At 39.2% G+C, this 23,101-nt stretch overlaps 1 protein-coding gene across 1 annotated transcript in view; it reads left to right on the top strand.

Annotated features, from left to right (window-relative positions):
* OCA2 (OCA2 melanosomal transmembrane protein) overlaps positions 1-16,774 on the top strand; it is a 292,848-nt gene extending 276,074 nt beyond the window's left edge. The window contains exon 25 of the mRNA XM_029999138.2: positions 13,398-16,774. Coding sequence (XP_029854998.1) covers positions 13,398-13,461 — 64 coding nt within the window. The 3' untranslated portion in view covers positions 13,462-16,774. The remainder of the gene's footprint in view (positions 1-13,397) is intronic.
* Positions 16,775-23,101: the final 6,327 nt, after the last annotated feature.

Genomic DNA, 23,101 nt, shown 5'->3' with positions numbered 1-23,101 from the left:
TGTATTCTTCTATCATCAATGAAATTATAACACAAATTTGAGACACTGAAAATGTTGCCTCTCACTTCATTCAGAGCAGGAATGGCTCTGAAATGAGATTTTTGGTGCTGTTCAAAGCAGAATTTTTGTTTGGTTTAGATAATTTAATGTCTCACTCTTCTGTAATTATTTTTTCAATTTTTAGCCTGATTTTGTAAGGAAATGTGGCTTACAAGATTTTGGTATGTATCTGTCTGTGTGTGATCTGGACAACTCTTAAGCTATGGATCAAATTCATTCACGCTGAGAGACAGGAAGAGTTTCCTACAGTTATGAAAATAGGAACTCAAGTGGAGAATAGAGAGACCTTAGTTAATGTTCTCGTGGGAGAAAGACTAAAAAAAGCTCTCACCTCCTTTATTTTCTTCTCAGAGAATCAATATATGCTTTGCTATATCATTTGTTCACAATTTGGTGTGTTTTTTCCACATCACTTGTTTATCCAATGCCTGTCAGCCGTTGCATGGGTATGTATAAATATGATTCAACACACTGTTCATCAATGATCACATCCTTAGGCCACACTGAGTTTACTAGGACTTACTTACAGGGTTTCTTGAAATAGGTTGGGGTAAAAAGGATAAAAAAATAAGGGGGCTATTTGCCTCTTCTTTGTGCTCCTGAGTGACGTGAAATTCAGGCTGGCAATGGCTTTGCTTCAAAGATCGCCAGACTTGCTTTCAACAAGTTAATGCGGGCATTCAAAGTGATTTCAGCCACGGCAGCAGCCAGGTTGTGTGTGCGTGACTTCTTGATGCCATGGCTGGATTGCTTTGGACAAATTCATTTGGACAATCCAATTTGCCTGGAACAGGCCAGTCTTACAAGACTTGGGCAGCCTGGTTTTTTTTAGACACATTGCTATGGTTGACGGTGAGTTTGCCTTGTTTTTATAGTGTTGCTTATACTCAGATCAGTAAATAACCCACAGTGGGCAGATTGTTACTGCAAGTTGACAGAGAACCTTGAAATGAGATGCCTGAATTTAAATGCTACCAGTGTTTCAAGGCTTGTGGGTATTCACTAGAGGTAAAATGGAAATACACATAAAATATATAACCTTTGCAATTCCCCATTCTTAAGTGGAAAACAATATTTATAATGAAGGGCTTGGTCTTTAATTTGGCCACACAGCTAAACTCCAAATCAAGAAAAATCTCGAAAGAACTTAGCCTTGATCCAGACTATCTGAATTAAATGAAGGCTATGCATGTGTTTAAGGATTTTGTTCTAATGGAACGACAGCATGCAGAAGGATTGGGCCGATATTTCTCCAGACTGCAAATGCAAGACTCATTTTGGCAAGGTAATGATGTAAAAATGACACTTTAACAAGTTTTGCTAACCAAATGAGATGAAACTTTAAAGTGGAAACAGAACCCAGCTTTATTTAATATGTGTTGACATGTTATGAATCAGTGAGAAATGCAAGTACATGCTAGGACTGTGTGTGGCCACATGAAATAGGCCATGCACTTTGAATAATTTATTTAATTTACAAAAAATGATGAAATGGTGGATGATTATGATTTGATTATATTTTTTAATGCATCAATTTTTGCTTTAAGTTATTGAAGAAATAAACAGTCAGCAGAAAGCCTTTAACATACTCAACACTACTTCCATATCTACGTTTTCTACTTCCTCTGCTATGGAAAATGAATCTTTTGACTTTCACTGGACACACTAACAAAGTGAACTTTAAGATTTCTTTCACTTTTAGCCTTAAGATCACATTCTCCTTCTGCCAAAATTAAGTTAACTGAAGATATCTATGATTCACTTACTACCATAGGCATGATTTTAAATATTTTCTTCGTCACCCAATAACCTTCTGTTTTCTATTTGGGTCTATGTGAACAACTCTTGCCAATATCTAAATGCAGTCACTAATACGTTTAGGTTGACACGATTATCCCAAGAAAAACAAAAATAAATACAATCAATAGATCTGATTTTGGCAATGGGCATGGGGCTAAATCCTTAGAGATATACACAACTCTTGAATAATCATATTTTGTCAACATACTCTTACTCTGAATTAAATTCATCCTAACTCAGCCAAGGACTCAGCACTTTTGAAGTCCCTCAGCTTTTCAAAATAGGGCTTTGATGAGCCAGAATTCATATGCAGTTTGTGTTGGCTCTGTGTACATAAACATATCCGTCTGGTAGGTTGAAGAGCTTGTGTTACTTTAATGTTTTACTGCTTGGAGTTCAGATGGTCATGAGGACATGTATAGAAACACCCCTATAGTAAGGCATATTATCATTATTTATTAGCCAGACCTTCAAGTAAAACATCAAATACTGTGATGTGGCTAATGCAATCACAGCAGGAGAGTTCTGGGATTCCCTTCTCTTTTATTATGTTTCTTCATATAGTCTATCAAATTTTCAGTGGCAAAACAAACAATTTACATTATTTCAGATGCAAATGCCTTCATTTGGATGTGTGACTGTAAATCTGGAGGCAGTCTATTTGCATGTTGACAGTTAATCTCATCTTTAAACACTTTTCTGAGCTGAGACTTCTGTGGAACTAAATCTGTCAGTATTCGTTGTCCTCTGAATATGTAGCTGTCCTTTACATGTCCTGTACTTACTGAATGGACTGACACCAAATCATAGCAAATGTGTTACGTGGAATTGCGCAACATCACTACACACAACTCGCTTAAACCGGAAACGTCATTTAATGATAATCTTTTGCTGAGGTAAGTATGGACTTTTGTGTGGGCGTTGATTTAAATATTTGCCTCATTTGCTGTAAAGACTATGAATCAACATAAATTGTTGCTGGTAGCTTTTCACTTCCTTTTTGTATGTTTTTTTTTAAAAAGCCTTTCTACATTAACCATCAGTTATTTAAGAAAATAATTGCACCATTGTTATACTCACATTAAAACAACCCCTCAGCAAGAGAGCTCTGATGGCCTGTTGTCTTTGTTAATTGTGTTCACAAGCACTGTGGCCTTCAAAATTTTCTGGGCATTTCCCCACATACCTAAAAACCATACAGGTCAATATCTGTCTGTCAGTAAGTGGCTGAGATGATTGAAACAAATGATTTAGTCCTTTTCAAAGTCATAGATGGCTGTAGGGTAAACAGCCTATGAATTAATAGGTCAAAGGAAAGACACAGAACCCGCAAGAACCAATTACTTAATTTCTTTCCTGTAATGTGCCACTTATCTTCAGTTGAGATACTAAGATAAATAATCATAAGCATAGTAAAAAAAAAAATTTTATTTGCAGGGCACATTAGCCTATTTTTTTTTTTTTTGCTGGTTTTCTGCAATACAGTTTTTTCTCTGAAGTATGGTGAAGTGTAGTAGATGCTTTTTTATATCTGAAATTATACATAATTTCATTAGGGTCAGTGAAAGGACCATGGCAATTTGTCCTCTGACACTTCCTATTCCAGTCTCTCCTGATTTTTAAGTATTGCAGCATTGCATAGTTAGCTTGTAAAGAAGACATCCTGTGACTTCTTTTACTGATGAGTTTGCTTAAATCTATTCCAAAGCTGTAGTGGAAACATGACTTTTAGCTAGGTTGAACATGTAATAATTTGAATAAATCAGCAAGAAGCTGAGCAAATACCAATGTAAAGTTAATTCTAAGATTAGATTAAATATTTTAATGTCAGTTATAAGATATATGATTTGGAAAATGTCCTTTTATTAGCTTAAAGCTAAGACTTTAATGTATTTTGTCTCCAGATTGTCCTTACATAAATGATTCTTTAATTCAATAAATTTTTTACATTAGCATGCCTGCCTGTCACCAGCCTGAATTCTGTGCAGGTTGGTTATATTTTCATATGAGCAATTATATTATTGATAGCATTGTGGTAATGAAAAATCAAATGGCCCTTTGTTGTATACAACACTTAATGGAAACAGATGCCATTCAAGGCAGTGAAACTGCTGAGACCTACAAGGGTGCACAGAAAGTCTGAAAGCTGAATAGTTTATCCTTGCAAGGGAAAGAAGGTTATTACTGTGAGAAATTATAGCTCTCCTTTCATTCTCTCTACTGATCCAGCTCCTATTGAAATCAAAGGAAAGACTCCTGTTGGCTTCAATGAGAGCAGACTGGAGCTTTGTAATACTGTGAGTCTCTGAAATAGAATAAATCTTCCTCTCTCGTTACTTTAGAGCTGGCCAATTCGTAAGTGCTGAATTCTGCTGTCATCTTCCATGCTGTGCAATCCAAAAGATCACCAAAGCAATTGTACTAGCTCCTCCAAGCTCAGCCTCTCAAGCGAAATTGGTGCTACGGGCAAGATGCCAGATGGGGATGCAATGGGTAGGACAAGATTTATGGTGCTTCTTAGTGTAATTCAAGGCACAGCTACCAAGAACTGGAGGGAGGAGATAGAGTGAACTGAGGGCAGGCTAAGTAACAAGTTCATTTTTTGTGAAATTAACGAGATGAATTGGAATAAAAATAAGAACCAGAATGGGGATAGATTATTGCTGATGGATAAGGAGAAAATGAGAAAAATGGTTAGTATGTGCTCATCTTTAAATAAAGAAACTACTTCTTGCCAGTTGCAGTACAGTACTTAAAATACACACTGTATGTTCAATCAGTTCCAGCTGGAGTAAATCAATTTATTCTCAGGTTTGCAAACCTAACCTGATGTTTAGTTCTTTGTTGAATCAGGTACCAAAAAGGAAACATTTTCAGGACAAAAAGACTCAGAGGTTGCATAGAAGAAAAATAGGACATTGCAAATTATCATCTAAAATCTAGTTATTTAGAATAAGGAACAGGAACATGAACCACTGGGGGAGCAGCAATGATTACAACCCTCCAACCTATTGCAACAACACAATACTAATTCAGCACTGAATTTTAATTCATTGAGAAAAGATATGTGGAGTGGGAAATATAACTTATCCACTAGAATTTCTGCGTGCATATTATTTTTGTATTACATTGTCAACTACCCTATAGTGCTTACTGTAAAAAATGGGCTCCATTACTTCCTCTTAAGTGTCCCTCAAAACACACACAGATCAGTAGGTTTTAACAAATGTATCTATTTTGATGGAAATACATTTTGTGCAAAGGTGCGTTCAGGCAGTATTAGCTAGGCTGATATCCAGATGGACACTCTGGATACCTTGCCGCCACATCACAAAGTAAATGTCTACTGTAATCAGTGTATTGCAGTATAATGAATATCAGTCAGCTTTTCCCCCACCTCCTCCCCAGTTGCTGTGTCTCAGTCTTAACAGAAGGAAACCTGAGCCTGTAGGCTGCACAGAAACTTTGGTATAATCCAAGCAGGTCTCCTAATTTGTCCATCTGGGGAGTAAGTTCTGCTTTCATTGTTTTTTTCCTTAGGGATAGAACTGGTCCTTTTTCCACATAATCGGTTTTTAAGGCCACCTGTGTATTTATGAGCATGTTCACGTCAAGCACATTAAGATAACATCTTTATATAGAAAAAGGAAATCAAGAAACATAATATTTGATAATTTGGTAAATCTCATTAGATTTATTTAAATATGAAATATGATGACACTTTTCATGATGTATATCTACTGAAGAAAATGTCAGCTTAGTTTTCCTTCTGTCCTAGGACACAATTGGCACCACTTACTATGCATTGTCCCCAGCTGAGAAGAATGCAAGAACTCACCACAGCATCTCTGGTTATTCTCCATTCATCTTTTCCTTCTAGCTCTTCAAGAGAACAAGCAGAGGTTAATGTTACCTAAAGAAGCAATTAATCCAGGATCAGCTTTATGGCAAACATGTCTTGCAGAGCTTCTGCAACTGCAGCTTCTTGCCTGCAGGCTGATGAAGCCTGAGTGGAGCAGACCATCCCTTGCACAGACGGTCTCCATGCAGCTGACAGTCTGCTTGCCATGATTCAAGTTGCTGGGAAGCCTGTTCCTGTAGGCACTGCACAGGGGATACCTAACCATGGCAGTTAATTGGTAAAGGGGAAGATTAAACTATCACTCATGTTAGATACCTCCTATGCAGATGCCCTCACCTAAGCTCTAGGCTAGCTCTTTTGTCAACAGAGAATAAATAGCAGCTGTGGGTTTCATCTGACCTAAAATGTTCACGTGGACCATGACAGATGTTTTAACACAGATAAAATTATTCAAATTCTAACTATAAAGGACAATTAAGGTAGCTTGCCCAGATATAGACATTAATACTGAACATGCCTACACATGTTCAGACAGACGAAATGACAGTATGACTAGAGCGGACCATAGTGACAAGACAGAAGTCACAGTTATTGTATTACCATCACGACTGGTATGATGATTATTGTATCTTGGAATGCTATGAAGTTAAAAGTCCTCTCTGGACTTTTCCTACAGGCAGTCTGGATCACTGCATTCACTTCAGGTTATATCTCTGTATCCCCTAGAACATAGTGGCTGGATTTGCTTTACTGTGATATGTTTAAATATGTTTATATATACATATGTTTGAGTAAGTGTCTTAATAATGTAATAATGCTTCAGTAATACTTTAAGGAAACAAATGAAGCCACTCCTTTTTGGTAGAGAAGGAAATAGACACGGATGCAAATGAAATATTTTCTTCTCACCAGCTTGTCCGGCTTGAAGGTCACTAGGGAATTACATATGCACCACACAAATATGTGCACACAGAAGGGAGAGCAGGGTAACACAGCAAATGGGAACAGGATTTTGTAAGATGACATGACAGACTGCAGAGATCAGAGGCAGGGTTTGCCGGGTGACTGTGCTGACCAGCAGCTTTCTTGCATGCAGCTGGCCCCTTTTATGCCCCCCCTCTCCATTTTCTTATGCTTGTGATCCACCTTTATTCCCCCTTTCCTGCCTTTGGCCCTTCTGGAGTTTTGCGTATTCCCACCATTCCTTTTAATAACCCATAATAATTTTAGTCTTCCCCATGAGACTCATGACAATCTTCTTTCCCTTCTCAGTTACACCCATTCTGGCTGAACCACAAGGCAACCAGATTTTCTTCAAAAGCACTCCCTCAACCCAAAATAAATGTTAGTATAGATGCATCTTAGCTACCTAACACTTAACTAAAGTTTGGAAAACCAACCTGGACAAATTGAACCCTTTTATGAACACTTTTTATGAGAATAAGTAGAAAGAAGGCTTTTTAGTGTACGTTTTTTCCTACTCCCTTATTTTAAAAATCATTATTTGAGGCAATGGAGCGATATAATAAACTGGACTTCTTGTAAGAATAAGAGCTGCAAAAGTGGGCCCCTTGGGCTTAAAAGTTGACATCTAGCTACCTCAGGGATGTCTAATGTTGAATCCACTTGTCTCTCCAGTATTTTCTACCAGGTAATGTAAGGATCTGGGAAGTTGCTCAATGCTCTGCTTGTACTGTCCAGAGAACCTGCGCTCCCAAACTTGGAACTTAGGTTTTCCCAAGTAAGTGGGAGGCTCAAAAAATTGATTTTTTTTTAGCTCTCAGCCTTTTATGAGGTCTTCTGTGGATGTAGCCCTTTATATTTTAATGCTATCTTCCATACTGTTCATATTAAGACAATACATACAGAACCTTAGAAAACAGAACTTGTGAGTCATTACATCTGTTTTCTGATTTTTATATTCATTTTATGAACTTTCTCAGTCTATAAATTGGAAATAATCCCAGAAAATGAATAAATTGATTACTATGATAGCAGTTTCAATTAAAAAAAAAAAAGAGAATGCCTAGTGTAGTCAATCAGGAAATATTATGCTAATTACTGTAAAGATAACAGCTGTTCATACTCTTTAGATTATTAACACCTTCTACACTCCAGCAGGGAAGCATCCCATGCAATGCTAATCTTCCATGTGCAGACAACTGCTGTTCCTTCACAGGGAAGCGGGTAATACATTCTTCTCTCTGACAGAACAATAGGCGAGCAACAGCAGGCAGAACAGAAGTTTTATGACTTTCAAGATTTTGTTAATGTCATTGGCGCTGCAAACTGTACAATACATATGCTACCAGTAGAAAACAAATGCGGTTCTCATAAAGCAAAAATCACATCCAACCTTTTATACATAAATAAATTACTGGATTATGCCAGCTGTTTTTTTTTTTTTTCTTCTTTTTACTTTTCCCTCCTTTTTTTTCTTTATCCATTTAAAAATGGTGAACAACCAACATTAGTTCTGAACTGGTTTTGTGAAAAGGTCAATTTTTTACTTTATAAATCAAATCTGTAGCCAAATGACTATGGTGCTTACTCCTCATTTTCTGGATTAATGAAGTAACTTTCAGTGTATTGCTATCTTAAAGGTTCTGTTCATGTTATAGAGCAGGGAAAAAAATTGTTATTGTAAGGAAAAATCCTTTCCTACCAAGGAAAACTGGAGGTGATCTGGGAAGAAGCGGAACAATGTTTTATCTAAAAAAAAATATGACTTGCATAGTAAAAAAATCCACTCTCAATCTCTGTGATGTAGGCTTTCAAAATGAAGTGGTAAGTCCAAGAAATAAATACAAGCAAGTTGCAGAATTAGCAAGTTCAAGGGGTCTCTGAGCTGGTAGCCCCAAAAGAGTTTAATTAAAGTTACCTGAGAAATTTAAAAGTTGTAAAAACTATGACAAGAAAGAGGAAAAAAAACCCCAAATATCTAGCCCTGAAGAAAATGAGGTAATTGCATGATAAAGCTATCCCTTGGTGTTATGTTATGTTTGTTCCGTGAATGAATCACTCGGCAAGGCGGGTGCTCTGTGCGCTTGCTTTGGCAAAGCTGTAGGCAGGTGCCTGTCTTCTTGCTGATAACCAGCCAGATTAAAAGGTTATCGCCCTCAGCATCCCTCACTCCTCTTCACCCCTCCCACTAGACAGAATGTACAAAATTGAGATTTCCCACGTATTTGTTATACAGGCAGTTCCCCCTAATACAGTCTTGTCAAAGTGCTCTGCATCTGCAGGTCCCTGAACTATCCTGGATCATTTTGCCTGTGGTGGGGCACCCCAAGAGCAGCCGTGCCAGCAGAACTGCGGAGCGGTATCTCTTGACAAAATGATGACTTTATAAGTTCTGAATGGTTTGTTTTTCAGTTAATTGCATTGCTCACAAGCTTTGCAGCTTCTCTGGTACTTCTGGTCAGCCTACAGCTAAGCAACATCCTTAACAGGGTGAGTCACTCTGGGTGAATCAGCTCTGCATCACTCCGAATCATTAAAGTGAATTTTACCTCACTCCAGCTGAGGACTGAGCTCAAGGAACTGCCAAACCCTAAATTACCACCTCTCCTTACCCAGAATCCATGTACGGAAGGACACCATGATGTGTGCCTATCTTTTTCCTCCTTATTTAGTCCTCAGGCTTCTTTATCACAGAGAGATGCTAGGTGCAACAGGGCTATTTGCTTGTGTGGATGATGAGCTGTTCCACAGCCCATCTCAAACAAGAGGCCACCTTACCTCAGCATTCATGGGACACTAGGAAACGTAAAAGGATTTATTTCTGAGAACTTATTTTCTGAGATCTAGGGGGAAAAATAAAGGCTTTGCACTCCTGTGGTGCAGTATTGGTATCAGACATAGACAAGCTGGTAGTAGGCAGCAGCATACTGGACTTGGCAGATCTTTAAGGATGCTTTCCATAGAGCACAAGAGCTCTCAATCCCCAGGTGTAAGAAATCAGGCAAGGGAAGCAAGAGACCAGCATGGCTGAGTCAAGACCTGCTGGTCAAACTAAAGGGCAAGAAGGAATTGCACAGGCAGTAGAAGCAGGGACAGGTACTCTGGGAAGAGTATAGGGACACTGCCCGGTTGTGTAGGGATGGGGTCAGGAAGGCCAAGGTGTGGATGAAGCTGAACTTGGCAAGGGATGCAAAGAATAATAAGAAGGGCTTCTACAGGTATGCCAGCCAGAAAAGGAAGGTCAAAGTGTATCCCCTCGATGAACAAGACTGGCAAACTGGTAACAACGGACAAGGAGAAGGCTGAGGTACTCAACAAATTTTTTTCCCCAGTCTTCTCTGGCAACCTCTCTTCCCCCACCTCTCGTGTGGATGGACTGCAAGGCAGTGACTGGGGGAGCAAAGTCCCTCCTACTGTAAGAGAAGACCAGGTTCAAGACCACCTGAGGAACCTGAACATATTTAAGTTTGTGGGACCTGAGAAGATGCATCCCAGAGTCCTGAGGGAATTGGCTGAGGTAGTTGCCAAGCCACTCTCCATGATATTTGAAAAGTCGTGGCAGTTAGGTGAAGTCCCTGGTGACTGGAAAAAGGGAAACATAGCACCCATTTTTAAAAAGGGTAGAAAGGAGGACCCTGGGAACTACCGACCAGTCAGCCTCACCTCTGTGCCTGGGAAGATCATGGAACAGATCCTCCTGGAAGCTATGCTAAGGCACATGGAGGACAGGGAGAGAATTCGAGACACCCAACACGGCTTCACCGAGGGCAAGTCCTGCCTGACCAACCTAGTGGCCTTCTATGATGGAGTGACTACATCAGTGGAAGCTATGAATGTCATTCACCTGGACTTCTGTAAGGCCTTTGACATGGTCCCCCCTAACTTCCTTCTCTCTAAATTGGAGAGGTATGGATTTGATAGGTGGACTGTTTGGTGGATGAGGAATTGGTTGGATGGTCACATCCAGAGGGCAGTGGTCAACGGCTTAATGTCCAGATGGAGATTGGTGACAAGTGGTGTCCCTCAGGAGTCCGTACTGGGACCAGTACTGTTTAATATCTTAATCAATGACATAGACAGTGGAATCGAGTACACCCTCAGCAAGTTTGCAGACGACACCAAGCTGAGTGGTGCAGTTGACATAGCTGAGGGATGGGATGCGATTTATTATCTTATGATTCTCGGCTGACTTAACCAAGCCTATCTGAGTTTCTGGGACATCCAAATCAACCCTAATGTACAGGGTATATATATTTCCCAGGTGATTTGATAGAGATTCCTTTCACTGAATCTTAGATGTTTCCAGTGTAGACACCTGAGGTAGCACCCTGTGAACTCCTTGACAGGCAATGGGTGTTTTTAGAGCAAAAGTCATTTTGGCAAATGGAAGCGCTTAATTTAGGATGAGGTGAAGTGAACCACAGAAATAGTTCCACAGACAATACAGGGAGAATAGAGTCATTCACTGAGGTGCAATGTCTGCATTGAATCAGATTAATACCATCTTTTGTATTTAACTTACAGTAAGCTTTGTTCTAATTTAGTTGAATATTAAAATACAGTAGGTGCATCAGCTTGTAATTCTATTTTAGCAATGTACTGTGCACTAAGAACATTTTTAATGCAGAAAAACTTTCAGAGAGGTAACTTTTTGTTAAGTATTATCTTAAAATCCCTGGTCCACTCTTTTTTTTTTTTTTTTAATTTGAAGTGAAACAAACAACCCTGCCTCCTTTGGTTTTAATAAAGGACAGTGCTATGTTAGACACTTCTGCAAGGTTTATTTTCTTACGGATATCTGAAGCTCTGTTAGAAACAGTTTGAAATGAACCCACTTTTAGAAGTTTGTTTGGATATTAAAAATCTCCAAAATTTGAGTGACTTCCTAGCTTCTGTGCCAAGGATTATGTGGTGCTTGATTTTTTGAGTCTAGCTCTTTCCTAGCAATTACTGTTTTAACTGGAGTGTAAAATTAGACATCTGCAAAATTTGTATCTATTGATTACAGTAGCGAAGAGGAAAAGGGATAGATAGCTCTCAAAGAAACCTTCATCTGTAAATATGATATAAACATGTGACATGTTGATGAAATAATATTTATAGCACAGAAGCCCCAAATAATATGATGCTACTCTTGTTTCACATTTACAATGCGATGCATAGGAAGAATTTTAAATAGAAAATATTTCTGATATGTACTAGGAATGTCTTTAACCCACACTAAAGTTAGAAGCATATGAAATTGATCTTTTCTACATACAGAAAAACACTATGGATATACTACCAATGTCATTCAAGTCATGAAGTTAGATTTCCCTCATCATTTAATCTGTGGGATTTTTTGGCTTTTTTTTTGTGTGAGTATCCAAACACTTTCTAATTAATATATACACACTTTTTTTCATTTTAATGGGGGAAAATTAGAACATTTTGCAGAAAAAAAACCTGCTTGTAGAAGGTTATATTTAGGGAAAAGTAATTATGTGATGTACAACCTCTTTTTTTTTGTAACCACTCCATGTAACAAAATGCACTCATCTCTTATGTAAGTGTTCCCACAATCACCCCAAAACAAAGGAAACATCCCATCCTTCCAACCTTTTTTGGTGAACTTGTGTTCTCATGAAAACTTTCTAATTCTATATTGTGTTCTGCATGTCAGATGGTGGCTATAGCAATAGATTTGCTCTGAAACAGAAAACCTTGACAAGAAAGCTTGGGGAATAAAAAGTTTGGGGAATTCTGTATGAATCAACATTTTGTCTATTTCCTCACAACAGCAGGAGCTGGGAAAAAGCTTCTCAGGTTAGTGAAGGTTATCATGTGTTGTGTTTGTAACTCTGTGTTTTCTTTTACTTTGGATCAGCTTGGGTTTCCAGTTCATGCATATTAAGCCTATTTTTCTGATGTATATGCTAGCATTTTGTGATTCCATGAGAAATTGGCTGAATGTCTTGGGAAGCCTGGGATGGTTTCCAATAGTTGTTTATAATTAGGAGCATCTCAAGTGGTGGTGGTTTTTCACATCAGTGGAAAATAGGAAAAATATTTACTTTTAGTACTTATTTAATCATCAGCTCTGCTAAATTGTGTTTTTTTGTATGTTCTTTTTCATTCTGTTTATTGTGCGTTGCTCTCTTTTTCTCTATTTTTCTCTGCTTCACAACGTTGCAGAATTTCCTGAAGGAGGCTGCCACAAGCTAGCTTGAAAATGTCTGTCATAAAACTAATTTAAATCATCTCTCTGTGATTCCATGGGCTTTGGATCAGCCCTGGAGAACCTGGTCATCTACTTGAAGGAAGTGATTACTTCCACAGCACAACTGATGCTTTACTAGCTTTGCTGATTCACAGAAGGTGCTAGATTAACCAGAGCAAGTGATGCGTGATGTACAGCTGAGCAAAGCCACAGTCCTCTGTGGGAATCTTAATTGTCATGTTAGTAGCTTTGCTCCTGTATTTTAAACCCACAGAAGAAACTGATTAACTCCCTGCAAACTAGAAGGATCCTGGGGAATACCATGTGAAATAACTGTAAAGGTTTTGTGCTCAACCTCCTGCTTCACAGTTCTCCAGTCAGGCAAAAGCTAAATTTTATCATTCTTCCTTGACAAGGACAAGTAAGGATGCAGACAGACAGTCATCAGTTTTGGACAAGGTATGACTTTCTCCAACTCCTCAATCTAACAATACCTTCTTTGCCTTCTTGTAGGAGATCAGGAACCAGAAAGTCTTTTGTCTTCACTGAAGCCAACTGTAGACAGCAGAGACATTGATTGGCAAGTTGCATACATACATATCCAACATGTGCCTTGACTCTGTATTCCACCTTCCAGGATAATTTATAGAGCCAGAAAGCCTGTGAAGGATTTTTCCAGACCTTCCCAAAGACCACATAAAGCCTTGATCCTGGGAGTGCCGAACCTCTCTGAAAACCTGGAGGGGAGCTCCTAGCAACTCATTTTGGTATGCAGAGCAGCTTTGGAAGCAAGGCTGTGTAGGTCCATGGAAGGTAGTTTAGCTAAATCTCCTCTTCCATACAGAGCAGTATATTACATGGTCCCTGGCCCACTCACCCAGGGACTGGTCCCCCACAACCCTCACATGTCTCATGGGGAGAGCACTAAGGAAATGTTCTGATGACAGAGTTAACATCTAAACAGCACTCTAGTATGAGGCTATTTCTTGTCTGGTCAATCAGATGATGCCCCTGTAGCTAAGAACATGAAGGAGCAATTGTCATCTGTATCCAGGTTAGGACTTAATGGTCTGGATGGGTGGGTAACTACCTGGGTAAAATGCTGTTTGGATTATCAGTAGTTAATGGGTCATACCCTGCATGGATGCCTGTGATGAGTACTGCAGAGGTCTGTCCTGGGACCTGTCCTGTTTAATGTCTTTATCAGTGACGTGGCAGAGGTGGCAGAGAGCATTCTAGTCAAGTTTGCAGATGACACCAAGTTGAGGGAAAAGCTAATATGCTCAAGGGTAGGGCTATCATCCTGAGGGACCCAGACAGGTTGGAGGAATGTGCCAACAGAAACCTCATAAAATTCAACACGGACAAATGCAAAGACCACCTCTAGATACTGTGTCCAGTTTTGGGCCCCCCAAAAAGGAAAGACATGGACAAATTAGAAGAAGCTTAGTGGAGGGCCCCAAAGGTGATGGGGCTGGAGTGCTTGTCTCATGTGGAGAGTTGATCTTGTTCAGCCTGGAGAAGGGATGTTTTTGGGGACACCTAACAGCTCCCCCAGTACCTACGAGGGGTCATCAAGGAGATAGAGCCAGGCTCCTTGCAGTGGTGCGTGGCAGGAGGGCAACAATGGGCACAAGTTGAAACAAGAGAGGAGAACCTGCTTCCCAAGAGTAGAGTCAGACAGTGAGCAGGTTGCCCAGAGAGGCTGAGCAGTGTCCATCCTTCGAATTGTGCAAAGCCCTGAGCAACCTGGTCTGATCTCATAGCTGACTGTGCTTTGGGCAGGATCTTAAACTAGCTGACATCCCAAGATCCCTTCCAACTGAATTTTCCTATCAGTCCTATGATCTTCTCTCAGCAGCTTCTCCTTCTACACTTTTTTTTTAACCAAGATTTCCTAGGCTGTAGCCTTTTCAGATCTTTTAGCAGGGAAGCAGTTTGGATTCAGGTTGCTTCTCTCTTATCATTCTCTGTGAAGTAAAGTGTCTCCTGTCATTGGACGAAGAAGAAAATGTGAAAGTCAAATCTGACAGTTAGGATGTACAACATAGATCCCTACATCTGGGCTACTTGTCTAGACTCCCACTGTAACTGATAGAGAGAGAGAGACATATTTGGGATGACATTAATCTTATCTGAAGGCATATATCTAAAATAGGTTGTCTGGATCACGCATAAGAATGTTTTTCTCCACTGGCTATGTCGGAAGTTTAGATGAATAGCTCAGTTGTAGCTTCCCATAATATAGTTGCCCACAGAGTTAAATGAGATCATTTGTATCTGAAATGCCTGCAACTACCCACCACCCTTTCTATCTGCTCTGTACGCTGAGCGCTGTATGACAGACTGAAACCAACCAGCTCCTGAGATCCCTTGCCTTTGCAGGTGGTGGCATGTGAAGCCCTGTGGGAATAATTCAAAGGTAGCATGAATCTGTGGGCAAAAATGGCTTTGTCCATTGTACAGAAGACACAAAGGGCTGACAGAGCTTCAGAAACAATTTAATCTTGATAACATAAATGACAATTCTGTCATACCTGCCATCGTAGCATGAATCAGGTTGAAACAGTCTCCCCTTTCCCCTGTTTTTGACTCAGTAGCTGACAGCTCATTTTTCAAGGCTTAATACTTCTAGGGGTGGGGGAAAGGAGAAGAAATACTAGGAAACCAGCATTGCAATTATGTACCTTAATCCTACTAGCTGAATGATAATCCCAAATTACTCCTTCTGCCTGCAGAAGGATCAGGAGCTCTTAGCTGATCCTGCTTCACGTTCCTATTTATTAGGTTTGTATACAGTTCCTCTGAGTACTTTTCGTATATGAAAGAATCATATGCCGGGGACCCTGACTGTAGTTGCAAAATTTCAGGAGGGGGAGAGGAACTCAATTTTAAGACTGAGGCCTGAATGATCTTCTACATCTTTTATACACAGATACACACACACGAGGCTGCAGGATACCTGGGTCTTGGGAAATTAAACACGCTATCTCCAGCTGACGGTTCCAGTGATTAGTGTGCAGAGACCTTTCATATCTCAAAGCACCAGCACATTAATCTGATCAATTTAGGCAAGTGACATCAGTTATATACAGTCATATTTTAGCAGCAGCCTCAAATCTGCAATGATCAGACTGTGTTAATTTACTGCCTAAGTACAGCAATAGCTTAGAAGAAAACTCATTTTCGACTTTGCTAAAAAACACCCAAGTTCCATTTCTAGCTAGAAGCTTTTCATAACTAGATTCAATCCCGTAAGTCAGAGCAAAGAATTTAATACTTTTGGTCGTGTTCCCATTAAGTTAATGGCAAAACCACAATTTTGCTCTTTATGTTCCTTTCAGCAAGTAATTTATGACTCATGAATTTACTTGTTATTACCTGACAACATTTTTCTGTCATTTCCTCCCCTCTCCCTACTATGTGGTTTTCTGTGAATGGTTTGTGGCAGATAATGAAGCCACACTGTTTGAAATCGGACTCATTCTGGCCAAAGCTGCATGGAATTTTTCTTCTTTCTGACTGAATGAACATGTGACAGTCAGTATGATGTGTACCTGAGAGAAAAGATCATTGAAGATGTCACCAGGTAAGCAAGGAGTATGGAACAAGTAGAAGCTTAGAGATGATAAGGAGGATCTGGGAGACTTTTAGCAATCTAAACCTTTTTCTTTTCTTGGTCTGACCTGTGTCAAGGAAGGAAAATAGCCTAATATGAAGGTTTCTGGCTCTAAGCCTTTGGTAGAATTTTAGCGTAATTTTTCATCACATTCAATCAAGTAATAGTACATGAACATAATAAAAATAGAAGGCATAATTCTGGTTCTGATTCTGTTGATTAGGAAGATTTTTGTCATTGATTTCAATGAAATCAGGCTTTTACATGAGGTCTTTAAAACTTTCCAAATGCAATCAAGGGAGCACACACGCAGCACTCATAAGAGGTAAAAATGTCCTATGGGTTTGAATTCCTTTTACAGGTATGTGCAATTAAGTGTGCTGAGTCTTGCAAAAGTAAATGATTTCTGCACACAGTTTTGTGTAGGTAGCAATGGATTCTGAAAGACTATCTGAAACTGTGGTTTATAAAGTTAAGATTGTGGAGCGCTGAACGGAGCTGGTTTTGACACTTCCAATGAAACAGACAAACTTTCATAAATTTGTGGAACGGAGTGAAAAGAATGATGTCAGCAGCTGAAAGGTAATTAAGCCTAAAGAGCAAAAGATGTAAAATGCAGTTATTGTGTCAAGTTCCCAAAGCTGCACACAACTGGGATGTGTGTGCAGTTGCCTAAACTGCAAACATCAAAAGAAATAATTGGCCTTGTGATTACAATGGCAAGTGTCTGAGAAAGACACTTACACTTCTGTTTAGATTGAAGAATACTGAAAAGCTCTCTCAGAAATTAATTCTATGTATTTAAACACGATGGCATGGATTTGGTGGCTTAAAAATATCTGAAAAGGAAAGAAACAGAAAAGTTCATTTTGGGGGGAAGTTGCTGTTAGTAGAAAGTTTATTCATGCTAGAATAAACGTCCTTCTTCCTTCTAGATAGTATCTTCCTAAATCAGATAGCTTTCAGGGATGTATTAGGGGAGAACACTTGAGATCAAAAAAGGCACCTTTTTTCATATTTGATGATACCTCTTTACAAAGTGCTGAGGAACTCATTGCCTCAGAGCAGTGGGTTCTAAAATGTAGGTGGATTCAAAGATCAATCTGACAAACTCTGGGTAGAAGAGTCCATTGTCATTAGCTCTGCTTCAGGATGTTCCAGAGCCACAAATAACTGGGGATGGTGAGACTACTCTGGGAAAATATCTGTTCTTGTCTTATAAATAAAAATAAATTGTTTGTCTCCTTATACTCTTCACTATGTGCTTGATACTGGGCTAGATGGAACTTCAGTCTGACTCCACACAGCTCTTCCCATGGTACATTTGCATGTGCTCTGTATGGTTCTCCTTTCTTCTTAGATAGAAAAGATGGATTGTTTTAGATTTTGGTGTACCTGTGGGATGTTCATGATATATCTGAAGTAGGATATCTTCCATGGGTTTTCCAGAAGATTTGTTTGAGTTTGATAGGAAATCCTACAGAAAAAATTGTTTGGGGCTGAGTGGCATGGTTTTATTCAGCAGATAATGACAACTACCTTAGTTCAAAATCATGATTGCAAACTATTTATTTGGTGTAAACGGATAGAAGGGTCTTTACTTTCCATTGACCTATGCAAAAGCTAGTGTTTACCACTACCTAGTATTTCCCTGTTCTATATAAATAGAGAAGAGCTGTAGATCTTCTTGGGTAATAGGCTGGCAGTGGGGGAGACCGCTGGATGGGATGGGAGTTTCAGCAATTTGTTCTCCTATTACAAAAGTCACTCCTGAATAATGAAATGATTGTCTCTGCTTGCACCAAGCTTCAGACTGCTGGAAGTAACAATAAAGTGTTTGTACTTTATTAAAAATTGCCTTTCATTTAAATTTGAGAACAAGTTGAACCAAGAATTTTCTTCAGCAAAAGACCAGGAGTCATCAGGTTTCACCCCTTCTCTTTTTAAAAGAAGTCCCCACTGTATTTCTCCCATGACCCTCAAAGGTTTTATCTGATCTCTAGTTCTGCCAATAGCAGATACCTCTGTAAAGACCAGCCATGTAATCATAAAATACTAGTCTGTGCTTTATAACACAGGGATAAGCATTGTTCCCTATAAGATAGAGAAAATTAGATTCATCATGGGCAGGTGTAAGCATCAAGGATCATAGAAATTCTTGTGCTTTGACACTACAGATTGTCTTCTTCTGAACTATTCATTCTAATGTTCATTCCCCTTCTAGCTGATGAAGAGGAACAGGCACTTTTAATGCATGATTAAGCTACTATTTTAGATAACTCTTCAGGAAAAGTTCAGGAGCACATTTTTTGCTTTGAGTGTAGGAGAAGCTGGGGGTCACTAGCTCCCATATAGATGCTTTAGTGTGGTCAGATGAATCCTACCTTGAGAATCTAGTTCCCCCCTCAGAAAATATTTCTGCCTTCCTTTCCACCTGTTCTGTGACCCAACAAGCAGAGCTGCCTGACTGCATTGGGAAAGCCAGGCGGCTTTATGAAGCAGCAAAATGCAACGATCCAAAAGCTTTGTCTTTTCACCATTCCAAAACAAAGCTATGGCAGTAGAGGAGCAACCATGTCCTTATAATGATGAGCATTACACCCATGTTGGCAGTGGTAATTCCAACATTTTTTTTTCTACCAAAACCTGCAGCAGTAGCTGGGAAAATTTGCTCAGATATTTAAGTCAATGGTAGCTGTATCTTTCCTGATGAGGCAAGTGATACTTTTTAATTAACAGTTGTATGTGTTCTTTTTCATACTTTTCCCCTAGTAATTATGATTCATTTTTTGAACAAAATTTGTATTTTCAGATAATCAAACTATGCTGTTATCATGTGATTGCAGTACTGTATATGCACAGAAAAATACAGTAATTATTAGAAGTCTTCCTTTCAGGGTGAATAGAAAGATTAATATGGATAGGAAACCCATTAATTTGTTAATTTAAATAAACCCTCCCCATAGCCTCCTGATTAATTTAGTCCATAATGCTCTGGACCTCCTGGAGTCAGAAATAAAGGATCAGTGGGTACTGAGGGTACAAGTGACTTCCATGCCTTTGTTTTTAGTTTTTCACAAAATCCGTCTATTGAAATGTATTGTCCATCGAATATAAAAGTCTATTCAGGACAAGCAGTGCTCCAGCAGTGCCAGGGTCCTTCCTCCTACCCCATGCCCACCAGGCCAGAGCTCACTGTGCAGGACACCTAGAAGCTACTGGATATTTCCAAATTCTGCTGTACACATTTACGGCTACCCATGCTGATAGATAAGGAGAAATGAAATTGCCTCTGGATAAACACCTATTTTGTGGAAGCTGGAAAGAATAGACTTAATTAGTGTTGTGGGCTTAAAGGACGCATTGTTCTACCTGGAACAAAGGATCTTTGAACATCATTCCCCATAGCAACCATGGCACTCTCAACTCCACAGCACCCTCTGAAAGGTCCCAGGGTGCACTCCTGTTTTTCCTGATCCTTTTTAACACTAATTCTGCCAGCAGCATGGCAAAGGGCAGGTTCAATATCCTTTTCAAAATAGACCCTTGCTACTCTAAAATTAACTACTGAAGCTGCCTCTGCCAAGTGAAGGTAAGGAGTTGAAAGACTGAGGGGAGCAAGATGAGATGGAGTTGCAGCTTTGATCTTCTTTATGCACTCACATCAATTGCGTGGGGACTGAGAGCACCACAATAACTGCACCGACATATCCTGCTTGCCTACTGCAGCGTGCCAGGATACTTTATGGAGTCTGCCTTTTCTGAGAGTAGGTCTGCCAAAGCAGTCCCTGACTGTTTGGATCAGAGCAATACACGAGAAGAGAAACACCACCACCGACATTCCTGTCTCCATCTGTGAGAAGACACACACTGCTGAGACACCCTCAGTACCGTGTACAGCCACAGGAAAACCCATGTTCCTTTACAGCGTGAAAGAAAGTAGGTGGTGCTGTTGCCTGCAGTGCATTTATTCCTCTGCAGTGCTTCCCACCAGCCTATGAAGATTAGGGGCCTTTGCTCTATACCATTAAAAACTCAGTGTTTACCCCACCACACTACGTGCTGCTCATCAATTCTATTTACTATAGGAAGATGGTTCTATCATAACTTTTGACAAGAATTGACTTTTCAGAGGCAGAGTGAATAATAATTTGTGCATTTGTGCTTTTGAAACTCTTCACCTAGTTCTTATTCAGCTGGCTTCCACTGTGTCCTCCTAAGCAGCTGCTACGTTCTCCATCTGGCTTCCTTTGTTACCGCTCCTTGCTGCTGCTGCACTTGGCTTTGCTGCTTCTCTGTTAAGTTCCCTGACTCCTCTGGAGTTTGTTGCACCTTCCAGCTGTTGCTGTGATCTCTGGTTGTCCTGCAATAAGTGCTGTTAGGGCTGCTTGCTTCACCTGGAGGGATTTTCTCCAAAGAATATTTGTGCGCCTCAGGAAACAGCGTAATTCAGTAGAGCAGGTAGTAATTTTTCTAGGCATTAATATTAATCCAGGCCTTGGCATCATGTCAACAAACTGTGCTGCCTGGAAGCATTTTCTCACTGAGGTGATGTAAACCTAAATGATTGACCATTCTTGGTTATTAATGAAATATTTCATTTTAGGTCAAATGAAAATTGAAAAGTTTTAAATGATTCAATCGCCATTTTTTTCTCTTCAGTGTCACGATTAAATAGAAAAATTAATTATTTGCACAGCCCTACTGAAGATGAAATTTTTTACTTTCCCTCCATTATCACCTAACACAAGCAACATTTAGTCACAATTCTAGACTTAGCTGTGGTACCATTTGTGCACAGCTGGGACAAAAATCACCTTCTTAATTCTAAATCTCTGCAAATTACAAGGGAAGGTTGGAAGGCAATAACCAAAAGCCCAAACAAGAATGAGCACTAAGAACCAAAGTGCTGGTTTTTTTACTACTATACAAAGACCTTGTTTTGTAACTAACACATAATGAAGTATATTTTTCCCCCACAAGATACCATAGAAATGACTGCAAGTATTCAACTGAAATGTGCAAAGGTTTGGTAATGTGAGGCATAGAAAATGAGAAGATGAATGTAGAGCTCAATTCACAACCATTGCAGAGCAGTAAAAGGAGGAGCCAAAAACGACAACAAAGAGCACTTATCTGGAGGATGTGTATTAGGACTTCCTCTTATCCGTGTGCTTGGAAAAAAAATATATAAAATTGCAGATATAACTTTATAGCTGCAGCTTTTCTGTAAGCTGATAAACACAAAGAAAGAAATAACTTCTTTGAAAAGAACATAACATTTGTCCACTTTAAATACTCCAAAGTCTGAATTCTGAAGTCCTTTGCATAGATGAAGCTGAATTACATATTCGCTTGAGACTGCAGAAATAAAATTCATTTTTCTAACTTGTTTATGCATTTGTCAGTACTTAGTTTTTATTGTTGTGTTTGCAGGAATGGGCCTGAAGTCAATTTCCATCGTCCGTTTTGCATTTCACGCAGCAAAAATGAAGGAAAAAAAATGCTTCTGAGTTAGGAAAGTATGGTTATAGGAACAAAGAAATGAGCATAGAGAATCCAAGGCAAGAAAACACTTGAAATTATTTTTACAGCACTTTTGTTAAAATGGACTATAATTCCCAAAGAAAATTTTCCTTGAAAGAGAAGAATATAACAACTTTTTTTTCTTCTCTAAATAAGATACGTGACATATGTTATAGCATTGTATGAACGAGAGAAGACTCCAGTGAACATTGTGCAGTAACATCCGGGTGTCCTTCAGAAATTTCACTAGACAAACGTGGAATATGCAGGGTGGTCTTCTTCAGAGCGTGCTTTGTGAACATACGCTGTGAGGATATGATACAAATCGGGCAGTAACTGAAATAGGAGTTCATGTAAAACAGAAATCGTGAAGGCGGACTCGTGTACTCTAGTATGGACAGGTCAACTCCTAAATTAAAACAGGACCAGATATGCTCAGTCTGTGATGACTTAACATTTGACTAAGTCAATTAACACTGAGCTATTCTTGACTCCTACTCGCATTGGAGTCCCCATCATCACCAGAGCCTCCTTTGCAGAGCTGCTGCTTGGCCAGTGCTCCTACACCCTTCAGCCCAGGTGCAGTACTTTGGAATTGACCCTAATGCATTTCACACCATTTTTTTAGTCTTTTTTTTTTTTTTTTTTTTTAAGTAATGCAGAGAAATTAAACTAACCTTAATATAAGAAGCTATTTTTAAAAGGACTTACAATTTTTAAACCACTTTTGTCACTTCTGAGCTCTTTGTCTTGGCAATACTGTAGAGTGGAATTTTCTCATGAGAAATTCTACCTCTGTCAAACATATTTGACGAATTTTTTTAAAAAATGAACTTAAAATCAGTGGTGATTAGAGTTCTGAGCAGAAAATTATAAACTTTAGCGATGAAAAATTCCTACTGTGTTTTCTAATTCATTTTTGTGTCACAGTAGCATTGTTCATTATTTCAGATCTGCTACTGTGCCTTATATCTTCCTTTAAATGTGCCAACTACTAAAGCTTCCACTGCTTCTAATTAGGGTTTTTTTCACTGCCTTACATGATAGGTGTCACTGAGGAAACAGGAACTCT

The sequence above is a fragment of the Aquila chrysaetos genome, chromosome 23 (genome assembly GCF_900496995.4).
Source record: "Aquila chrysaetos chrysaetos chromosome 23, bAquChr1.4, whole genome shotgun sequence".
NCBI lineage: Eukaryota > Metazoa > Chordata > Aves > Accipitriformes > Accipitridae > Aquila > Aquila chrysaetos.
Note: the sequence above shows the minus strand (reverse complement) of the source record. Positions and strands in the feature narration are given on the sequence as shown.